Here is a 19859-nt window from a genome sequence, read left to right as displayed (position 1 = left end):
CAAGTGAAAGAAGCATCTCCTTCTTTTTTTTGCTTCAAGAAGATTCGGCAAGTGCTCATACGACCAATGCTATTTTTGCACACAATTCTTGGTGTGTTGCATGTGAGGTTAAGTAGAAACAATATCTGGCCCGCTTGAAGTTCCGATTTAACACCTTGCGATTTCTTTTTGTGGGGGACCACTAAAGGTTATTCAGTCCAGGTTATTCAATCGTCCAGCCATCTTCAGGTGAGTGTCCGCACCTGCAGATGGCTGGACGATTGCCAGCCGAAATACTGAGGCAAGAAGTCAACATGATCCGGCTGCAATCCCGAAACCTCATCGAACATTCAGTACGCCGGGAAAACTTCAAGAATCACACTAAAGGATAAATTGTACGCAACAGATCCGTACACATTACAGGAACTCACGGATAATATCCGCGAGTCAAATTGCTTCAATTTCTCAAAGAGAATAACATCGTGTGATGAATAACGTATCAAAAAGTGTCAAAAACAATGGCAGGCAGTTTCAGCATGTCTTTGCATGACATGGGTGAGTACAAAATTTATTTGCACACATTTTAAATTTAGTACTGTGGTAGTAAACGAGTGACACGGCAGCTGATTCGCCGGGCAATGTAGCGCTCGCTGCCCGCCGTGTACTGCGCCTTGCGTACGATCATAAGATAAACGGAATACCCTGTACTTTAAGAGAGATTTCGAAACGATGTGTGCACCGCAACGAAAGGAAAACACCATCTGCATAAGCTGCTATTTTCATATGGTTTTTTCCTTTAGTGTTCAACCCTGAGGTTGGTTTACAGCAGAGCGCCGTTCCTCTCTTCTGTCTGCCTTCCTCTTCATTTCCACGTATGTGTTACATCCAACGTCACTCATGATCTGTTGCATGTATGATATCCTTGGTCACTCCCGCCGATTCCTTCCCTCAATAGCTCCTTCTGCTATTGTTCCAATGCTGTTGTTGTGTCGTAATATGTGCCCTGCAAGTTTGTCTCTTCTTGTTTGGATGTGCCTCCACAGAGATCTGGTTTCCTGTACACTTCTAAGCACCTCTTCATTTGTTACTTTGTCTCTCCAGCTGATCTTCATCATCCTTCTATAGCACCACATCTCCAGGGCCTCTAGCCGTCTTCTCTCTTCTCTTCCATTTGTCCAAGTTTCACATCCATATAGGGCCACACTCCAAACGAAACCTTTCATGATACGTTTCCTTATTTTCAGACTAATATTGTTGCTGGTGAGTATGTTTCTTTCCGGCTTCTACCATCCCTTGTGATTTTGCTTCCCAGGTAGATAAATTCCTCTATCACTTCCAGCTCCTCTCTTCCAATTCTCATTCTCAGAGGTTCATATTCTGCTTCTGTGCTGCATACCATTAGTTTAGGCTTTTTCTTGTTTATTCCCGTGGCTATAGCAATATCATCTTCACAACGTAACATGTCTATTTTCTGCCCATTAATTTTGATCCCCACCTCAGTAGTTTCTCGAACTTGGTCTATGGCTTCGTGGATGTAAGCATTGAATAAAAGAGGAGAGACAGTGCATCCTTGCCTTACCGCTTCTCTAATATTTGCTTCTTGTTCATGGTGACAGTTCCTAATCACTGCCACCTCATTCTTATAGAAACTGAGTATCACACAGACGTCTTTATACTTTATTCCACTTTTCCTCAGCACTCTGAACATTTCTTGCCATATAACGTTATCGAATGCCTTTTTCATGTCTACAAGGGCAATGTAAGTTGGTTTATTTTTCTGTAATTGCTTTTCGATAACGTTTCTCAGTGCCAGAATATGCCTCTCTTGTTCCCCTTCTGAAACCAAACTGATCTTCAATCAGCATATCATCCACCTTCTCTTCAATTCTCTTCAGAACTATTTTTATGAGAATTTTTTATGCGTGTATGGCCCCTAATTATGCATAAACACTCGTTAATGGCTTAAAACTACTGTAGCTGCGGTGCGAATAAGTCTAAATAGAGCTATACATAACGAATGACCGGAGACACCGGGTCCCTTACACCAAAATGCGTAGAAAAAGTCCCCAATAATATCTGAAATATTGTCGATAGAGTTCGTATTCATGCAGTGGTTCACCCTGTACGATGGTAAGCATTACTCTGGTTCAACAGCACATTAACACCCGCTTCTTTAAGAAAAATATTCTTTATTAAACAGTTGAGACAGTTCACTACACTGACGCATAGTACATAATTATAAACTTGGAATGTGTAGGCCCACTGTGTGAGCACAAGGCGTAGGCTCATCTGGTAAGGCACAGCATGGTCCCCGTTAAGCCTCCGGTGGGTGCCGCTAGGTGGCCCGCAGCGCGCGCAGGCAGCGGTCCTCGAGCACGCCGCGGAACACTTGGAAGCGGTGGTTGGTGCCGGGCAGCGTGTGCAGGGCGGCGCGCGACCCCAGCGCCCCTGCCGGCGGATGGCCGCAGCCGTAGAACACGCGCCGCACGCGGCTGTGCAACAGCGCCATGGCGCATGCGCAGCACGGCTCGCGCGTTACGTACACGTCCAGCCCCGTGCACAGGTACGGGCCCTCAGCGTCACCTGCCGCCGATGAGGACGTGCGCCGTCGCTTTGTACCGGACTCACAGTCCGCCTCCGAGGGCGTCTGTCTAGAACTCCTGACGGCGTCCCCAGACAAACTATCACACTGAATGGTAGGACAGCCTTCTTTCTTGTTTCCGACGAGGCTAGCTAACGCACGAGGCACGTCTCCACAGCCAGTCGCTCCATCAGCACATCCTGATGAAATGTCATTGCCTCTTATTTCAGAACAGTACTGATCTCCCTTCGTCTTTTCGTCTAATTCTGCCGTCCCAACACCATTACCAGTATCTGGTCTCACAACAGTTGTAGCACTATTTGAAATGTTACGTTCACACTTCTGGTCAGAGGAACTTTTATTTGAGGCAACATCTCGATAACACTCTGCCAAGCGAGCAACATCGCTGTCCAGGAGTACGGAGAGTTCTTCAGAGCTGGAAAGCGCCTCTGATGGGCATGTAGTGACTGCTCCACTACTAACAGCAGCTGGGTCACATACTCTGGTATCTGGGCCTTCTGAATGAGCTGATTCGTAGGGGAACCTGTCGACCTCCCAGTCGAAGAAGCCACCGCCCTGGTCGCGGGAGACCATCTCGACCAGCATCATGATGGCGTGCTTGAGCGGGTGCCTGCCGCGGTCGTCGTACGCCACGGCGACCACCTCGCCAGATGCAGGGTCAGCCACCAGAGCGCCCACGCCGTCGCCGCCGACTCTCTGGCTGACCTGCGCGATCGTAGTTGCAATTTAGTTAAAGTTCTAGTTGTAATTTACTAACACATTAACATAATATAGCTGGACAGTATTCTCACTTTGTGCAGCACGATACATGTGAGGTGGTTGGGTTGTTTGGAGGAGGAGACCAGACAGCGAGGTCATCGGTCTCATCGGATTAGGGAAGGACGGGAAAGGAGGTCGGCCGTGCCCTTTCAAAGGAACCATCCCGGCATTTGCCTGGAGCGATTTAGGGAAATCACGAAAAACCTAAATCAGGATGGCCGGACGTGGGATTGAACCGTCGTCCTCCCGAATGCGAGTCCAGTGTGCTAGCCACTGCGCCCCTCGTTCGGTGCACGTGAGGTCACTTAATAATTTGTAATAACAGATGTTGACACGAGCTGTTATAGAACCTATGCAGCAGATCAAAATTCAATACCAGCAAATAAAAAAATAGATAATAAATTATTTGTGCGATATCCTTATATCGGTTAATGGAAATTTTAGAGCTCACAAGGGCACCGTGCCTGCTTCTCATCACCAATTTCGTCCAAATTTACGGTACATGCTGGACTTGACCAGAAATAAAATTGACAGAAATGAGAGGCTGAGCGTTAAGAAAGATAGCATTTTTGGCACGGATCGGGCGAGGCAATAACCTGATACTTTTTTTTAATTTTCAATCTTTACGTGATTTACTTGAACGGAATGGACAGTGTCTTGAAATGAGGATATAAGATCAACATCAACAAAAGCAAAACGAGGATAATGGAATGTAATCGAATTAAGTTGGGTGGTGCTGAGAGAATTAGATGAGGAAATGAGACGTTTAAAGTAGTAAAGGAGTTTTGCTATTTGGAGCGGGAAAATAACTGATGATGGTCGAAGCAGAGAGGATATAAAATGTAGACTAGCAATGGCAAGGAAAGCGTTTCTGAAGAAGAGAAGTTTGATAACATGGAGTATAGATTTAAGTGTCAGAAAGTCTTTTCTGAAAGTATTTTGTATGGAGTGCAGTCATGTATGGAAGCGAAACGTGGACGATAAATAGTTTGGACAAGAAGAGAATAGAAGCTTTCGAAATGTGGTGCTAGAGAAGAATGCTGAAGATTAGATGGGTGGATCATATAACTAATGAGGAGGTATTGAATAGAAATGGGGAAAAGAGGAGTTTGTGGCACAACTTGACTAGAAGAACGGATCGGTTGGTAGGACATGTTCTGAGGCATCAAGGGATCACCAATTTAGTATTGGAGGGCAGCGTGGGAGGTAAAAATCGTAGAGGAAGACCACGAGACGAATACACTAAGCAGATTCAGAAGGATGCAGGTTGCAGTAGGTGCTGGGATATGAAGAAGCTTGCACAGGATACAGTAGCATGGAGAGCCGCATAAAACCAGTCTCAGCACTGCAGACCATCACAACATCAACAACAACAACAACAACAACAACGTCATTTTCACTGCAAACAAACCAACCGAAATAATGCTCAGTATACTGTATTTATTAATATTTTCATAAAAGACATGAAAAGAAAGACAAAGGATATATACTATTACGTCCACGAGGAATCTGCAAAAAACTTTCTAACTAGGTTTTGTAATTAAAGCGCACACGGCTTCGGACTCCGATAGTTTCATTTTGACCTTGGAGCAGCACTCGGTAGCTAATGCATCCCTGTGGTGTTTATTTGTATCGTCGGACAACGAGTTTCTCCAAAAAGCTTCAAAACTGCTCTTATTTCATCGAGAGAGAAAAATAAATCAGATACCGAGAAAACTGCATCAAAATCCTTTTCACCTCACCAATATTTGACGAAGTTCACTGCCAAACTATGAGATGACACTTGGTTTTTTAAATGTTAACTGAGACTGGTTTTTTTTAGGAACTTCAGAACAACGACGTAATAGTAAAATTGCGGAGTTTATAAGGTGCACAAGATGGCGAGAAACTTACTGCTTTCCCTCTTTTTATGATGAATTTCACACCAGCACGCGTAATTCGTCAACTGTAAAATAATAAAATGATCTAATTTCGTATACCAAATTCTCGTGTACGCCTTACAGTCGCTCCCTGTACATTTACTTGTAATCTGTAATTTTCCTTTGTCTTTCCTTTTCTTGTCTTTTATGAAAATATTAATAAATACTATGCACTGAGTATTATTTCGGTCTATTTGCTGTGTAAGTACTGCAAAAACTGAAAATAAAATAGACTCAACCGCACGACCCTCGGATTACCGTTCTGTACTGCTTCCGTTCTGGCAGCCGCCGCCGGAAACTGTGCTAACATAAATGCCTCATTATACGTAAATTGATGGGGATCGCTGCTGTCAGCTGCAGCGCGACATTATACGCGGAAGCAGCGGCGACGAGCGAAAATGTGTACCACACCTGGATTCGAACCCGGGATCTCCTGCTTACTACACTCGTGCTCGTAAAGTAAGGATAATGCTGATACATGGAGAAACAACGCTCTGGTGGGCGGTTTGCCGGTTTAAACCACCTCAGCGTATGACCATGCGGTGCATTTGACCTGCGGTTGTCGCCGGTAGCGCTGGCAGCAGTCCACATACGCAGAACTGTGTTGGTGCATGTCAGAGTACGGTGCAGCGAGTAAGTGTGCAGACGTTTTTAGACGCGCTAATGGCGACTGTGTGTTGAAAATGGCTCAAAGAACACATATTGATGACATTATGAGGGGGTAGAATACTAGGGCGACTGGAGGCTGGTCAAACACAGCAGGTGGTAGCACGGGCCCTCCGTGTGCCACAAGTGTGATCTCAGGATTACGGCAACGATTACAGCAGACAGGAAACGTGCCCAGGCGTTACAGTACGGGACTTCCACAGTGTACAACACCACAAGAAGACCGATATCTCACCATCAGTGCCCGCAGACGGCCACGGAATACTGCAGGTAGCCTTGCTCGGGACCTAAACGCAGCCATTGGAACAGATGTCTCCAGACACACAGTCTGCAGACGACTGAACAGACATGGTTCATTCGCCCGGAGACCCGCAAGGTGCATTCCACTGACCCCTGATCACAGGAGAGCCCGTAAAGCCTTGTGTCAAGAACAAAGAACATGGTCATTGGGACAGTGGTCCCAGGTTATTTTCACGGACGAGTCCAGGTATAGTCTGAACAGTGATTCTCGCCAGGTTTACATCTGGCGTGAACCAGGAACCACATACCAACCTTTTAATGCCCTTTAAGGGACATGTATGGAGGTCGTGGTTTGATGGTGTGGGGTGGGATTATGATTGGTGCACGTACACCCCTGCATGTCTTTGAGAGAGGAACTGTAACAGGTCAGATGTAACGGGACGTCATTTTGCACCAGTATGTCCGTCTTTTCGGGGGTGCAGTGGGTCCCACCTTCCTCCTGGTGGATGATAACGCACGGACCCAGCGAGCTGACATCGTGGAGGAGTACCTTGACAGAGAAGATATCAGTCGAATGGAGTGGCCTGCCTGTTCTCCAGACGTCCCATCGAGCACGTGTGGGATGCTCTCGGTCGACATATCGCCGCTGTACGTCTTCAAACCCCTACGACACTTCAGGGGCTCCGACAGGCACTGGTTCAAGAATGGGAGGCTATACCCCAGCAGCTGCTCGACCACCTGGTCCAGAGTATGCCAACTCACTGTGCGGCTTGTATGCGTGTGCACGGTGATCAGATCCCATACTGATGTTGGGGTACATGCGCAGGTAACAGTGGCGTTTTGTAGCACATGCGTTTCGGAACGGTTTTCTCAACTTATTACCAATACCGTAGACTTACAGATCTGTGTCGTGTGTGTTCCCTATGTGCCTATGCTATTAGCGCCAGTTTTGTGTAGTACCACGTTGTGTGGGACCACATTCTGCAATTATCTTTAATTTATGAGCATGAGTGTAGATTGGTGCGGTAACCACTGTACCGTCCGGACCATAACGTTATAGCCACTGCGCGGACTATCTCGCCATTCCTCATGGCCGACCCACATCCCTACCGAGCGCCAGCTATCCGTATGCCCTGTCAATTTTACTCGCTGTTCGCTACTCCGAGATTCCCACAGGAGGTCGGACATATTTGTGCATCCACACTGAAGAAAGTGGATGCATTGGCCAGCTAAGTATATCAATTATATGAATGAGTGATGTTTGTTCTTTCAGACCTTCTATGGGAATCTCAGTGTAGCGAACAGTGAGTAAGATGGACAGGGCCTACGTATAAGTGGCGCTCGGTGGGGATGTGGGTCGGCCGTGAGGCGTGGCGAGATAGTCCGCTCAGTGGCTATACCGCTGTGTCCCGGGTGGTACAGTGGTTACCGCACCTACTTACGAGGGTAATCCCAAAAGTAAGGACTCCTATTTTTTTATAAGTACATAGACCTGTTTATTTCTACAACGGTTTACATCAGTTTACAGTTTGAACATTTAGCTACTTTTCGACATATCACCATTTCTGTCGATGCATTTTTGTAGACGCTGTGGCAGTTTTTGTATGCCCGTGTCATACCAGCTCGCCGCCGTGCTGTTCAGAAAGTTATGGAACTCTTCTTTCTCCTCATCGTCGCAGCTGAATCGCTGGGACCACAATTAACGCTGACAGGTACAGGGAGACTCTGAAAAAACTCAAACGGGCAATTCAGAACCGGAGAAAAGGAATGTTGAGCAAGGGCGTACACATTCTCCACGACAACGGTTGCCCACACATCGCTCGGCAAACCGTTGCTCTCCTGCAACATTTTCAGTGGAACATAGTCACTCATCCACCCTATAGTTCTGGCTTGGCGCTCAGTGACTATCACCTGTTCCCTAGGTTAAAGGACATTTCGCCGGAAAGCGATTCAGTTCCGACGACGAGGTGAAAGAAGAGGTTCATAACTTTCTGAACAGCATGGCGGCGAGTTCGTATAACATGGGCATACGAAATCTGCCACAGCCTCTACAAAAATGCATCGACAGAAATGGTGATTATGTCGAAAAATAGCTAAATGTTCAAGCTGTAAACTGATGTAAACCATTGTAGAAATAAACAGGTCTATGTACTTATAAAAAATAGGAGACCTTACTTTTGGGATTACCTTCGTAGTAGGCAGGAGATCCCGGGTTCGAATCCTAGTCCGGTACACATTTTCGTTTGTAGCCGCTGATACTGCATAATGTCCCGCTGCAGCTGATAGCAGTGATCCCCTTCAAGATCTACATCTACATCTACATCTATACTCCGCGAGCCACCTTACGGTGTGTGGCGGAGGGTACTTATTGTACCACTATCTGATCCCCCCTTCCCTGTTCCATTCACGAATTGTGCGTGGGAAGAACGACTGCTTGTAAGTCTCCGTATTTGCTCTAATTTCTCGGATCTTTTCGTTGTGATCATTACGCGAGATATATGTGGGCGGTAGTAATATGTTGCCCATCTCTTCCCGGAATGTGCTCTCTCGTAATTTCGATAATAAACCTCTCCGTATTGCGTAACGCCTTTCTTGAAGTGTCCGCCACTGGAGCTTGTTCAGCATCTCCGTAACGCTCTCGCGCTGACTAAATGTCCCCATGACGAATCGCGCTGCTTTTCGCTGGATCATGTCTATCTCTTCTATTAATCCAACCTGGTAAGGGTCCCATACTGATGAGCAATACTCAAGAATCGGACGAACAAGCGTTTTGTAAGCTACTTCTTTCGTCGATGAATCACATTTTCTTAGAATTCTTCCTATGAATCTCAACCTGGCGCCTGCTTTTCCCACTATTTGTTTTATGTGATCATTCCACTTCAGATCGCTCCGGATAGTAACTCGTAAGTATTTTACGGTCGTTACCGCTTCCAATGATTTACCACCTATGGCATAATCGTACTGGAATGGATTTCTGCCCCTATGTATGCGCATTATATTACATTTATCTACGTTTAGGGAAAGCTGCCAGCTGTCGCACCATGCATTAATCCTCTGCAGGTCTTCCTGGAGTACGTACGAGTCTTCTGATGTTGCTACTTTCTTGTAGACAACCGTGTCATCTGCAAATAGCCTCACGGAGCTACCGATGTTGTCAACTAAGTCATTTATGTATATTGTAAACAATAAAGGTCCTATCACGCTTCCTTGCGGTACTCCCGAAATTACCTCTACATCTGCAGATTTTGAACCGTTAAGAATGACATGTTGTGTTCTTTCTTCTAGGAAATCCTGAATCCAATCACAAACCTGGTCCGATATTCCGTAAGCTCGTATTTTTTTCACTAAACGTAAGTGCGGAACCGTATCAAATGCCTTCCTGAAGTCCAGGAATACGGCATCAATCTGCTCGCCAGTGTCTACGGCACTGTGACTTTCTTGGGCAAATAGGGCGAGCTGAGTTTCACATGATCTCTGTTTGCGGAATCCATGTTGGTTATGATGAAGGAGATTTGTATTATCTAAGAACGTCATAATACGAGAACACAAAACATGTTCCATTATTCTACAACAGATTGACGTAAGCGAAATAGGCCTATAATTATTCGAATCTGATTTATGACCCTTCTTGAAAATGGGAACGACCTGCGCTTTCTTCCAGTCGCTAGGTACTTTACGTTCTTCCAGCGATCTACGATAAAGTGCTGATAGAAAGGGGGCAAGTTCTTTAGCATAATCACTGTAGAATCTTAGGGGTATCTCGTCTGGTCCGGATGCTTTTCCGCTACTAAGTGATAGCAGTTGTTTTTCAATTCCGATATCGTTTATTTCAATATTTTCCATTTTGGCGTCCGTGCGACGGCTCAAGTCAGGGACCGTGTTACGATTTTCCGCAGTGAAACAGTTTCGGAACACTGAATTCAGTATTTCTGCCTTTCTTCGGTCGTCCTCTGTTTCGGTGCCATCGTGGTCAACGAGTGACTGAATAGGGGATTTAGATCCGCTTACCGATTTTACATATGACCAAAACTTTTTAGGGTTCTTGTTTAGATTGTTTGCCAATGTTTTATGTTCGAATTCGTTGAATGCTTCTCTCATTGCTCTCTTTACGCTCTTTTTCGCTTCGTTCAGCTTTTCCTTATCAGCTATGATTCGACTACTCTTAAACCTATGATGAAGCTTTTTTTGTTTCCGTAGTACCTTTCGTACATGATTGTTATACCACGGTGGATCTTTCCCCTCGCTTTGGACCTTAGTCGGTACGAACTTATCGAACTGGACGATGTTTCTGAATTTTTTCCATTTTTGTTCCACATCCTCTTCCTCAGAAATGAACGTTTGATGGTGGTCACTCAGATATTCTGCGATTTGTGCCCTATCACTCTTGTTAAGCAAATATATTTTCCTTCCTTTCTTGGCATTTCTTATTACACTTGTAGTCATTGATGCAACCACTGACTTATGATCACTGATACCCTCTTCTACATTCACGGAGTCGAAAAGTTCCGGTCTATTTGTTGCTATGAGGTCTAAAACGTTAGCTTCACGAGTTGGTTCTCTAACTATCTGCTCGAAGTAATTCTCGGACAAGGCAGTCAGGATCATGTCACAAGAGTTTCTGTCCCTGGCTCCAGTTCTGATTGTGTGACTATCCCATTCTATACCTGGTAGATTGAAGTCTCCCCCTATTACAATAGTATGATCACGAAACTTCTTCACGACGTTCTGCAGGTTCTCTCTGAGGCGCTCAACTACTACGGTTGCTGATGCAGGTGGTCTATAGAAGCATCCGACTATCATATCTGACCCACCTTTGATACTTAGCTTAACCCAGATTATTTCACATTCGCATTCGCTAATAACTTCACTGGATATTATTGAATTCTTTACTGCTATAAATACTCCTCCACCATTGGCGTTTATCCTATCCTTGCGGTATATATTCCATTCTGTGTCTAGGATTTCGTTACTGTTCACTTCCGGTTTTAACCAACTTTCCGTTCCTAATACTATATGCGCACTATTTCCTTCAATAAGAGATACTAATTCAGGAACCTTGCCCTGGATACTCCTGCAGTTTACCAATATTACGTTAACTTTTCCTGTTTTTGGTCTCTGAGGACGGACGTTCTTTATCAACGATGATAATGTCCTCTCTGGTAAGCCGTCAGGTATTTTATCGTTTCGCCCGGGGGGGGGGCTCCCTCTAACCTAAAAAACCCCCGTGTGCACGCCACACGTACTCTGCTACCCTAGTAGCTGCTTCCGGTGTGTAGTGCACGCCTGACCTGTCTAGGGGGGCCATACAGTTCTCCACCCAATAACGGAGGTCGATGAATTTGCAACCATTATAGTCGCAGAGTCGTCTGAGCCTCTGGTTTAGACCCTCCACACGGCTCCAAACCAGAGGACCGCGATCGACTCTGGGCACTATGCTGCAGATATTAAGCTCAGCTTGCACTCCGCGTGCGATGCTGGTTGTCTTCACCAAATCAGCCAGCCGCCGGAAGGAACCAAGGATGGCCTCAGAACCCAAGCGGCAGGCGTCATTCGTTCCGACATGTGCTACTACCTGCAGCCGGTCACACCCAGTGCGTTCAATAGCTGCCGGAAGGGCCTCCTCCACATTACGGACGAGACCCCCCGGCAAGCACACCGAGTGCACACTGGCATTCTTCCCCGACCTACCCGCTATTTTCCTGAGGGGCTCCATAACCCGCCTAACGTTGGAGCTCCCTATAACTAATAGGCCCGCCCTCTGTGACTGTCGGGACCTTGCCGGAGAATCGGCCACTGGCCCAACAGGCGAGGCATCCTGTGGTGGCTCGGAAACGATGTCATCACCACTAGGAAGCACCCCGTACCTGTTGGAAAGGGGTAAGGCAGCTGCCACGCGGCCAGATCCCACCTTCGCCTTTCGGCCAGGCACGCGCGAGCCCACCACTGTCCGCCATTCACCCTGGAGTGATGGCTGACCGGTAAGATGCTCACTGCCGGAAGACGCAGCGACATCAGGGGTTCCATGTGATTCCAAGGCCACCGAAGTAGGCATAGGTCTCACCACAGTTGCCCCAACGCCACTACGAGCCGACGCCTGCGCCTCGAGCTCGATGAGCCTAACAGACAAAGCCTCCACCTGCCCCCGAAGAGTGGCCAATTCTCCTTGCGTCCGCTCACAACAACCACAGTCCCTACACATGACTATGTTTACCCTACCCTACACGGTGACAAATTCCCAAGATAATCTTCTGATGAGCTACTCTGATAATCAAGAAACACTCACTGAAATACGAGACGCGAAAACTACGCTAGGTTTTCCCAGAAAAACTATTTTTTTGCTAAGCGCAGCAAATAAGTACAAAAACGCTTTATACAAACAGTACTCGCTGCTGCTGGTGCTCTCGCTCTGGCTGTCACAAGACAACTGCTGATTCAAGTGACTAGTGGCTAACGGCCGCGAAACAAACAAAGACGGTTTTAGGGCGCTTTCTGTTCTAAACGATCAAGAAAACACTAAGAAATCTAACACGAAAACTACGTAAAGTTTTATCAAGAACTGTTAGTTACTATGCAGAGCAGATAAACACAAATAGAATCCCTTCCTTAGTGGAAGGTCGTAAACAAAATGCAAAATAAACGCTTTATACAAACAGTACTCGCTGCTGCTGGTGCTCTCGCTCTGGCTGTCACAAGACAACTGCTGATTCAAGTGACTAGTGGCTAACGGCCGCGAAACAAACAAAAGACGGTTTTAGGGCGCTTTCTGTTCTAAACGATCAAGAAAACACTAAGAAATCTAACACGAAAACTACGTAAAGTTTTATCAAGAACTGTTAGTTACTATGCAGAGCAGATAAACACAAATAGAATCCCTTCCTTAGTGGAAGGTCGTAAACAAAATACAAAATAAACGCTTTATACAAACAGTACTCGCTGCTGCTGGTGCTCTCGCTCTGGCTGTCACAAGACAACTGTTACATATGTTTTACAGCTGCAGATTCTGCGTCGTGTCTGCTCTTTCGGACATGTCCCAAGGAAAAGACGCCATGCATTCATATAAATGTCTGATGCCTCTCCCCAGTTTTGTCAGTTTCGTTTTTGGCAAAGCTCTGCATACATCACAAATTTGGACGAAATCAGTAATGATGAGTAGGCGCAGACCGCTTGTCAGATAGAGCAAAAGCAAAACACATCTCTATTCATGTAGTAGTAAAGGTACGAACAAAACAAATTAAGGACTGTCGCGAACAAGAATTTCTATGTCGCTGATGAGAAAGTTATCAAAAACTAGCAGGCGTTTCGATTAGCAGCAATGTGGTAAACCGATCTTTGGCGATATATCTGAATGAAGATAGGACATACAATGCTTACATTTCTTAAGTCTGTGAAAAAAACGTGTAAATTCATGCATAAAATAGCCACTATTGCAACAAAAATGGTAGGTCACCACAGAATTTCATTCACAACTTTATCATGATGACATAAATGGTTCAAATGGCTCTAAGCACTATGGGACTACATATCTGAGGTCATCAGTCCCTAGACTTCGAACTAATTAAACCTAACTAAACTAATGACATCATACACAGCCATGCTAGAGGCAGGATTCGAACCTGCTACCGTAGCAGCAGCGCGGTTCCGGACTGAGGCACTTAGAACCGCTCGGCCACAGCGGCCGGCCACGATGACATATTCATAGTCAATTTCGGTCTAGTGCGTGGGGCAAATGACACATGTTCAGACTTTCTGAAGGATACAGCGCAACGTTGTGTGTGTGTGTGTGTGTGTGTGTGTGTGTGTGTGTGTATGTGTGTGTGTGTGTGTATGTGTGTGAAGTCTTATGGGACTTAACTGCTAAGGTCATCAGTCTCTAAGCTTACACACTACTTAACCTAAATTACCTTAAGAACAAACAGACACACGCCCATGCCCAAGGGAGGACTCGAACCTCCGCCGGGATCAGCCGCACAGTCCATGACTGCAGCGCCCTAGACAGCTCGGCTAATCCTGCGCGGCAAAGCGCAACGTTCATATAACAACGACCAATGGTGCACAATGGACTACATCGGTAGAAGTTACTTGGAATATATCCAATCGACCAACAAATCCGGAGAACGGGTACCAAATAATTTCTCTAAAAAGGTAATTTGGAAAAAGTAAGGAATTAAGTGGTTACTGACAAGAAACGTGAATGACTTATGAATGGCAACGAATAGGGAGCGTTACCAATACAAGAAGAAGGGTATACAACATTCTTCGAAACCTTTAGGAACGTGAGAAAATGAGTCACCTAATTCCTTCGAAGATGTATACCCACTTGTTGACGGAACACAGTTCTTCCCCATAGACTTGGTATGAGAAGCAACGATAGATGCGACTGTGGAGAAACGGAAACACCTAAACGTATGGTATAGAGCGCCTCGATCAATGGTTCCCAGTTGAAGCAGAGACAGACTAAGAGGTCGTAGTTTGTACGGCATCATACGTGTTAGAGAAGCTGAACTGTTCTGAACTGATTGTCAGACACTTACTGCACGGCAGATCTACAAAAGATATCTTCAGAGAGGAAGCGAACGTGATGCTCGGTAATTTGCAACAGCACTGCTACACTGTGGAAACAGCGCAAAGTGAAGATAACTGACACCAGCACTCGGTACGAAAGGCATAATGTTCTCAGGACGTGCCAGCACGAATACTAGCGGTTATGACTTGATTCGAACTCCAGTGGAATACAGTACGTCCCGGCAACAGGAGCTACAGTTCCGGACAGATATGATGGGTGACACAGCACGGGCCAAAATCTTGAAGACCAATGTGAACATACGCAAGGATAAAGGAGGTCATGTTTTCCGACTACCGGAGGTGCGGCAGCGCTCTGGATATGGGCTCATGGACACCGAATGGTGGATTGCCCTTCATCAAGTACAGATGAAACAATATCAGCATTTTTAACCATTACCGCTATTCTTTTTCATCATTTTTAACGTCTGTTCGTAGCTACATAGTAACTTCTAGCTGCCTCAATCTCTTCTCTCCTTACCTCTGTCTTTCCATCTCTGTGCCTCACTTTCTTGTTACTTATTGCTTTCCTTCTTTTTAGATAGTTAGTAAGTCTATTGAGGTGTTTATATTGGAGCTGTACTGATAACTGTTTACAAACGAAGGAATAATTTTATTAATTTAGCCTACTACAGATTGCAACTGCCTCCGTAGCCAGGACGATAACGCACGCCTGTGTGGTAGCGCTCGAGTCAGAGGTATACCGCTTCGAATTCTGGGGGTGTACATTTTTTTACGCTACTAGTATTTGGCCAGCAAGGAAGGAGAGAAGGTTACGTGAAGTCTTTGCACTAATGGGCTGGATTAAATTCCAAAGCTCTCCGCATCGTTTCATGAAGTGAGCACATGGTGACACTGTTGATACTGATCTGTCCGTCCGTGCGGTTCTAGGCGCTTCAGTCTGGAACCGCGTGACCGCTACGGTCGCAGGTTCGAATCCTGCCTCGGGCATGGATGTGTGCGATGTCCTTAGGTTAGTTAGGTTTAAGTAGTTCTAAGTTCTAGAGGACTGATGACCACAGATGTTAAGTCCCATAGTGCTCAGAGCCATATGAACCATCTGTCCGTCGGAGGTACTCGGCGGGCCCGTTGGTGCTATTCCAGAGGTGTAGGATATGAGCCGGCACCCCAACACAACACAAACCCGACACTGCACTGTACGAGGGGCGTTTGAAAAGTCCGTGCAGAAAAAAAACTACCGTTCTTACGTATTTGGGGTAAACCTTTTTCATTTTTCGACATAGTCTCTTTTTAGACTTATACGCTTCGTCCAACGCTGCTTTAATTTGTTGATCCCTTCCGAATAATAGGAATTGCCCAAGTCTGCAAAATAGCTATTACTTGCTGCAATCACCTCGTTTGAATAAAATCTTTGTCCCGCCAGCTATTTCTTCAAATTGGGGAACAAATAGTAGTCCGAGGGAGCAAGTCTGGAGAATAGCGGGGATGTGAAACGAGTTGGAATCCTATTTCCATTAATTTTGCAACCACAACTGCTCAGGTGTGTGCTGGTGCATTGTCGTGATGGAAAATGAGTCTTTTGCGGTCCAATCGCCGGCGTTTTTCTTGCAGCTCGGTTTTCAAACGGTCCAATAACGATGAATAATACGCACCTGTAATAGTTTTACCTTTTTCCAGATAATCTATGAGGATTATCCCTTGGGAATCACAAAAGACAGTCGCCATAACCTTTCCGGCCGAAGGAATGGTCTTCGCCTTTTTTGGTGCAGATTCTTCTTTGGCAATCCATTGTTTAGATTGTTGTTTGGTCTCAGGAGTATAGTAATGTATCCATGTTCCATCCACAGTGAAGAAACGATACTTAAAATTCTGCGGATTCTTCCTGAACAGTTGCAAACCATCCTTGCAACAATTCACACGATTCCGTTCTTGGTCAAGCGTGAGCAATCGAGGAACCCATCTTGCGGATAGCTTTCTCATGTCCAAATGTTTATGCAAAATATTATGTACCCGTTCATTCGAAATGCCCACAGCACTAGCAATCTCACGCACCTTAACGTTTCTGTCATCCATCACAATATCATGGATTTTATGAATGATTTCTGGAGTCGTAACCTCCACAGGGCGTCCGGGACGTTCAGCATCACTTGTGCCCATACGCCCACTCGGAAAATTTTGGAACCACTTATAAACTGTTCTAATCGAAGGTGCACAGTCCCCGTAATGTTTATCAAGCTTCTCTTTCGCCTCCGGAGGCGTTTTGCCTTTCATAAAGTAATGTTTAAGCACCACACGAAATTCTTTTTCGTCCATTTTTTTCGACAATCACTCGACTTCCTTGATTCACACGAATGCCAAACACAAAGAAATAGTCCAATGTGGCTTAAATTTGGTGTGCGTTCTTTCCAAAGATGCTACTAACTAAACATGACCTCGATATGCACCGGTGGTGCCACCTCTCGGACTTTGCACGGACTTCTCAAATGCCCCTCGTACAAGGGCTCATGACAGTCAGTCACACGACACAGGACCATCTGCATCTACATCTTTTCACTTTACAATGCGAGGCGGAGGGTACTTTCTGTACTTGTGTACTTTTCCTGTTCCAGTCGCGAATGGTTCGTGGGTGGGAAGAACGACTGCTGGCAAGGTGTGGGCTCGAATCTCTCTAATTTTATCTTAATGGTTTTTTTCGCGAGGTATACGTAAGAGGAAGCAATATATTGCCAGACTCTTCCAGTAACGTATGCTCTCGGAACTTTTACAGTGAACCATATCGTGATGCAGAGCGGCTCTCTTGCAGCGTCTGCCACTGTAGTTGGCTGGGCACCTCAGTGACGCTCTCACGGTTACGAAATGAACCTCAAACGAAACTAGCTGCTACTCTTTGGATGGTCTCTCATTCCTCTATTAATCCTAACTGGTATTGATCCCAGCAACATTCAAGTACGCGGAAACGAACGTTTCGCAAGCTAATTGCGTTGTTTTTCTTGATGCAATAATTTACCAACAGCCGTATGTATTGTAGAAATTTATTTTATGAACTTCTTCTGTGCTACCAGTTTCGGCATTATATTGAGGCATCTTCAGGCCCCACACGTCATAGTCGTAAAATCGCTATACATGGAAGGAACCATATTGTGGGACCTGAAGATGGAATCAATGTAATGTCGAAACTGGTAGACATAAGTTCATAGAATAAATTTCTGCAAAACATACGGCTGTTGGTAAATCATTGCATCAAGAAATACATGCCAGCCGTTGTCCCACAGTCCATAATGGATCAACAAAGAATTCCTTTGTTGGTGGACTACATTTCCTGAAAATTGTTCTAATGAAACTCAGTCTGGCATCTATCTTACCCACGATTAATTTTATGTGGGGTTTTCGCACACATTTGATACTTCATGGAAGGTCGGAGGAAGGCAATGACAAACCACCTGCACCAGGATATTGCCTAAGAAGGCAGTGCAGGTTTGCTGCATCTGCGCCCTGAGCGTGGGACTACTTTGACTACTTCACTGTAACTATAATAAGAATACCACTACTACTACTGCTACTACTACTACTACTACTACTGATAATAATAATAATAATAATAATAATAATAATAATAACACTGAGACACGGCCTGCAGTTTCTTCTAGCCTGAAAGTCACACTGTAACGTATCATACTCCGACAGCGACGCTCGGCCAGTGCTTGGCGCTGTTGTGAGCGACAGCGTTGGCTTTCCGGTGTCCGTGGGACTGCCTCTATTCTCCGGTCTGAAGATAAAGGACTGGGTTCCCCTACGGCGGATATACTCAGCCCTTGTGAGGCCAATTGAAGAGCTTCCTAACTGAGTAGTAGGGACTCCGGTCACTGAAACTGACAACAGTCGGGAGAGCTGTGTGCTGACCACATGCCCCTCCCATATCAACAGCCAGTGATACCTATCGACCCAGGGTGAAAGAGCGGTCGGTCGATACCGTTGGGCGTTCTGAAGCCTATTCCGACAGAGAGGAATGCCATAATCCGGCTAAGGGCTGGTGATCTTCAAAGGCGAATGTGTTACCTACGGAATGGCAGTCGTTTCCTAGTAAACTTTGGGAGACAAACTCCTGATAAAGTCGGCAGGCAGCAGCACTTTACGGTAGCGTCAGCAGGATATGGCGAATCGCAGTGCCTATTTTTTGATCTGGAGGCTGCTTGGCCGGAACGTCTGCACGTGAAAAGTGTCGTGCAGGGGAGTGTCGTAGGACGGTTGCTATTTGCAGTATATATAAATGACCTTGTGGATAACATCGGAAGTTCACTGAGGCTTTTTGCGGATGATGCTGTAGCATATCGAGAGATTGTAACAATGGAAAATTGTACTGAAATGCAGGAGGATCTGCAACGAATTGACACATGGTGCAGGGAATGGCAATTGAATCTCAATATAGACAAGTGTAATGTGCTGCGAATGCATAGAAAGAAAGATCCTTTATCATTTAGCTACAATATAGCAGGTCAGCAACTGGAAGCAGTTAATACCATAAATTATCTGGGAGTAGGCATTAGGAGTGATCTAAAATGGAATGACCATATAAAATTAATCGTCGGTAAATCAGATGCCAGACTGAGATTCATTGGAAGAATCCTAAGGAAATGTAGTCCGAAAACAAAGGAAGTAGGTTACAGTACGCTTGTTCGCCCACTGCTTGAATACTGCTCAGAAGTGTGGGATCCGTACCAGATAGGGTTCGTAGAAGAGATAGAGAAGATCCAACGGAGAGCAGCGCGCTTCGTTACAGGATCATTTGGTAATCGCGAAAGCATTACGGAGATGATACACTCCAGTGGAAGACTCTGCAAGAGAGACGCTCAGTAGCTCGGTACGGGCTGTTGTTCGAGAACATACCTTCACCGAGGAGTCCAGCAGTATATTGCTCCCTCCTACGTATATCTCGCGAAGAGACCATGAGGATAAAATCAGAGAGATTAGAGCCCACACAGAGGCATACCGACAATCTTTCTTTCAACGAACGAGACCGGAATAAAAGGGAGAACCGATAGAGGTACGCAAAGTACCCTCCGCCACACATCATCAGGTGGCTTGCGGAGTATGGATGTAGATGTAGATTTAGATGAATGTCGTGAAGCTGTGAGCAGCTCGGGAAGAATAAGAGTCGGTCGGCGCTCCCAGCAGGG

General features: G+C 45.7%; 1 protein-coding gene across 1 annotated transcript in view; it reads right to left on the bottom strand.

The window, feature by feature from the left end:
• Positions 1 to 1410: 1410 nt before the first annotated feature.
• LOC126158330 (probable inactive tRNA-specific adenosine deaminase-like protein 3) overlaps positions 1411 to 19859 on the bottom strand; it is a 526880-nt gene continuing 508431 nt past the window's right edge. The window contains exon 7 of the mRNA XM_049916435.1: positions 1411 to 3286. Within this exon, the coding sequence (XP_049772392.1) occupies positions 2315 to 3286 (972 nt within the window). The 3' untranslated portion in view covers positions 1411 to 2314. The remainder of the gene's footprint in view (positions 3287 to 19859) is intronic.

Source organism: Schistocerca cancellata, chromosome 2, assembly GCF_023864275.1.
Source record: "Schistocerca cancellata isolate TAMUIC-IGC-003103 chromosome 2, iqSchCanc2.1, whole genome shotgun sequence".
In the NCBI taxonomy this organism is placed as follows: Eukaryota; Metazoa; Arthropoda; class Insecta; order Orthoptera; family Acrididae; genus Schistocerca; species Schistocerca cancellata.
Note: the sequence above shows the minus strand (reverse complement) of the source record. Positions and strands in the feature narration are given on the sequence as shown.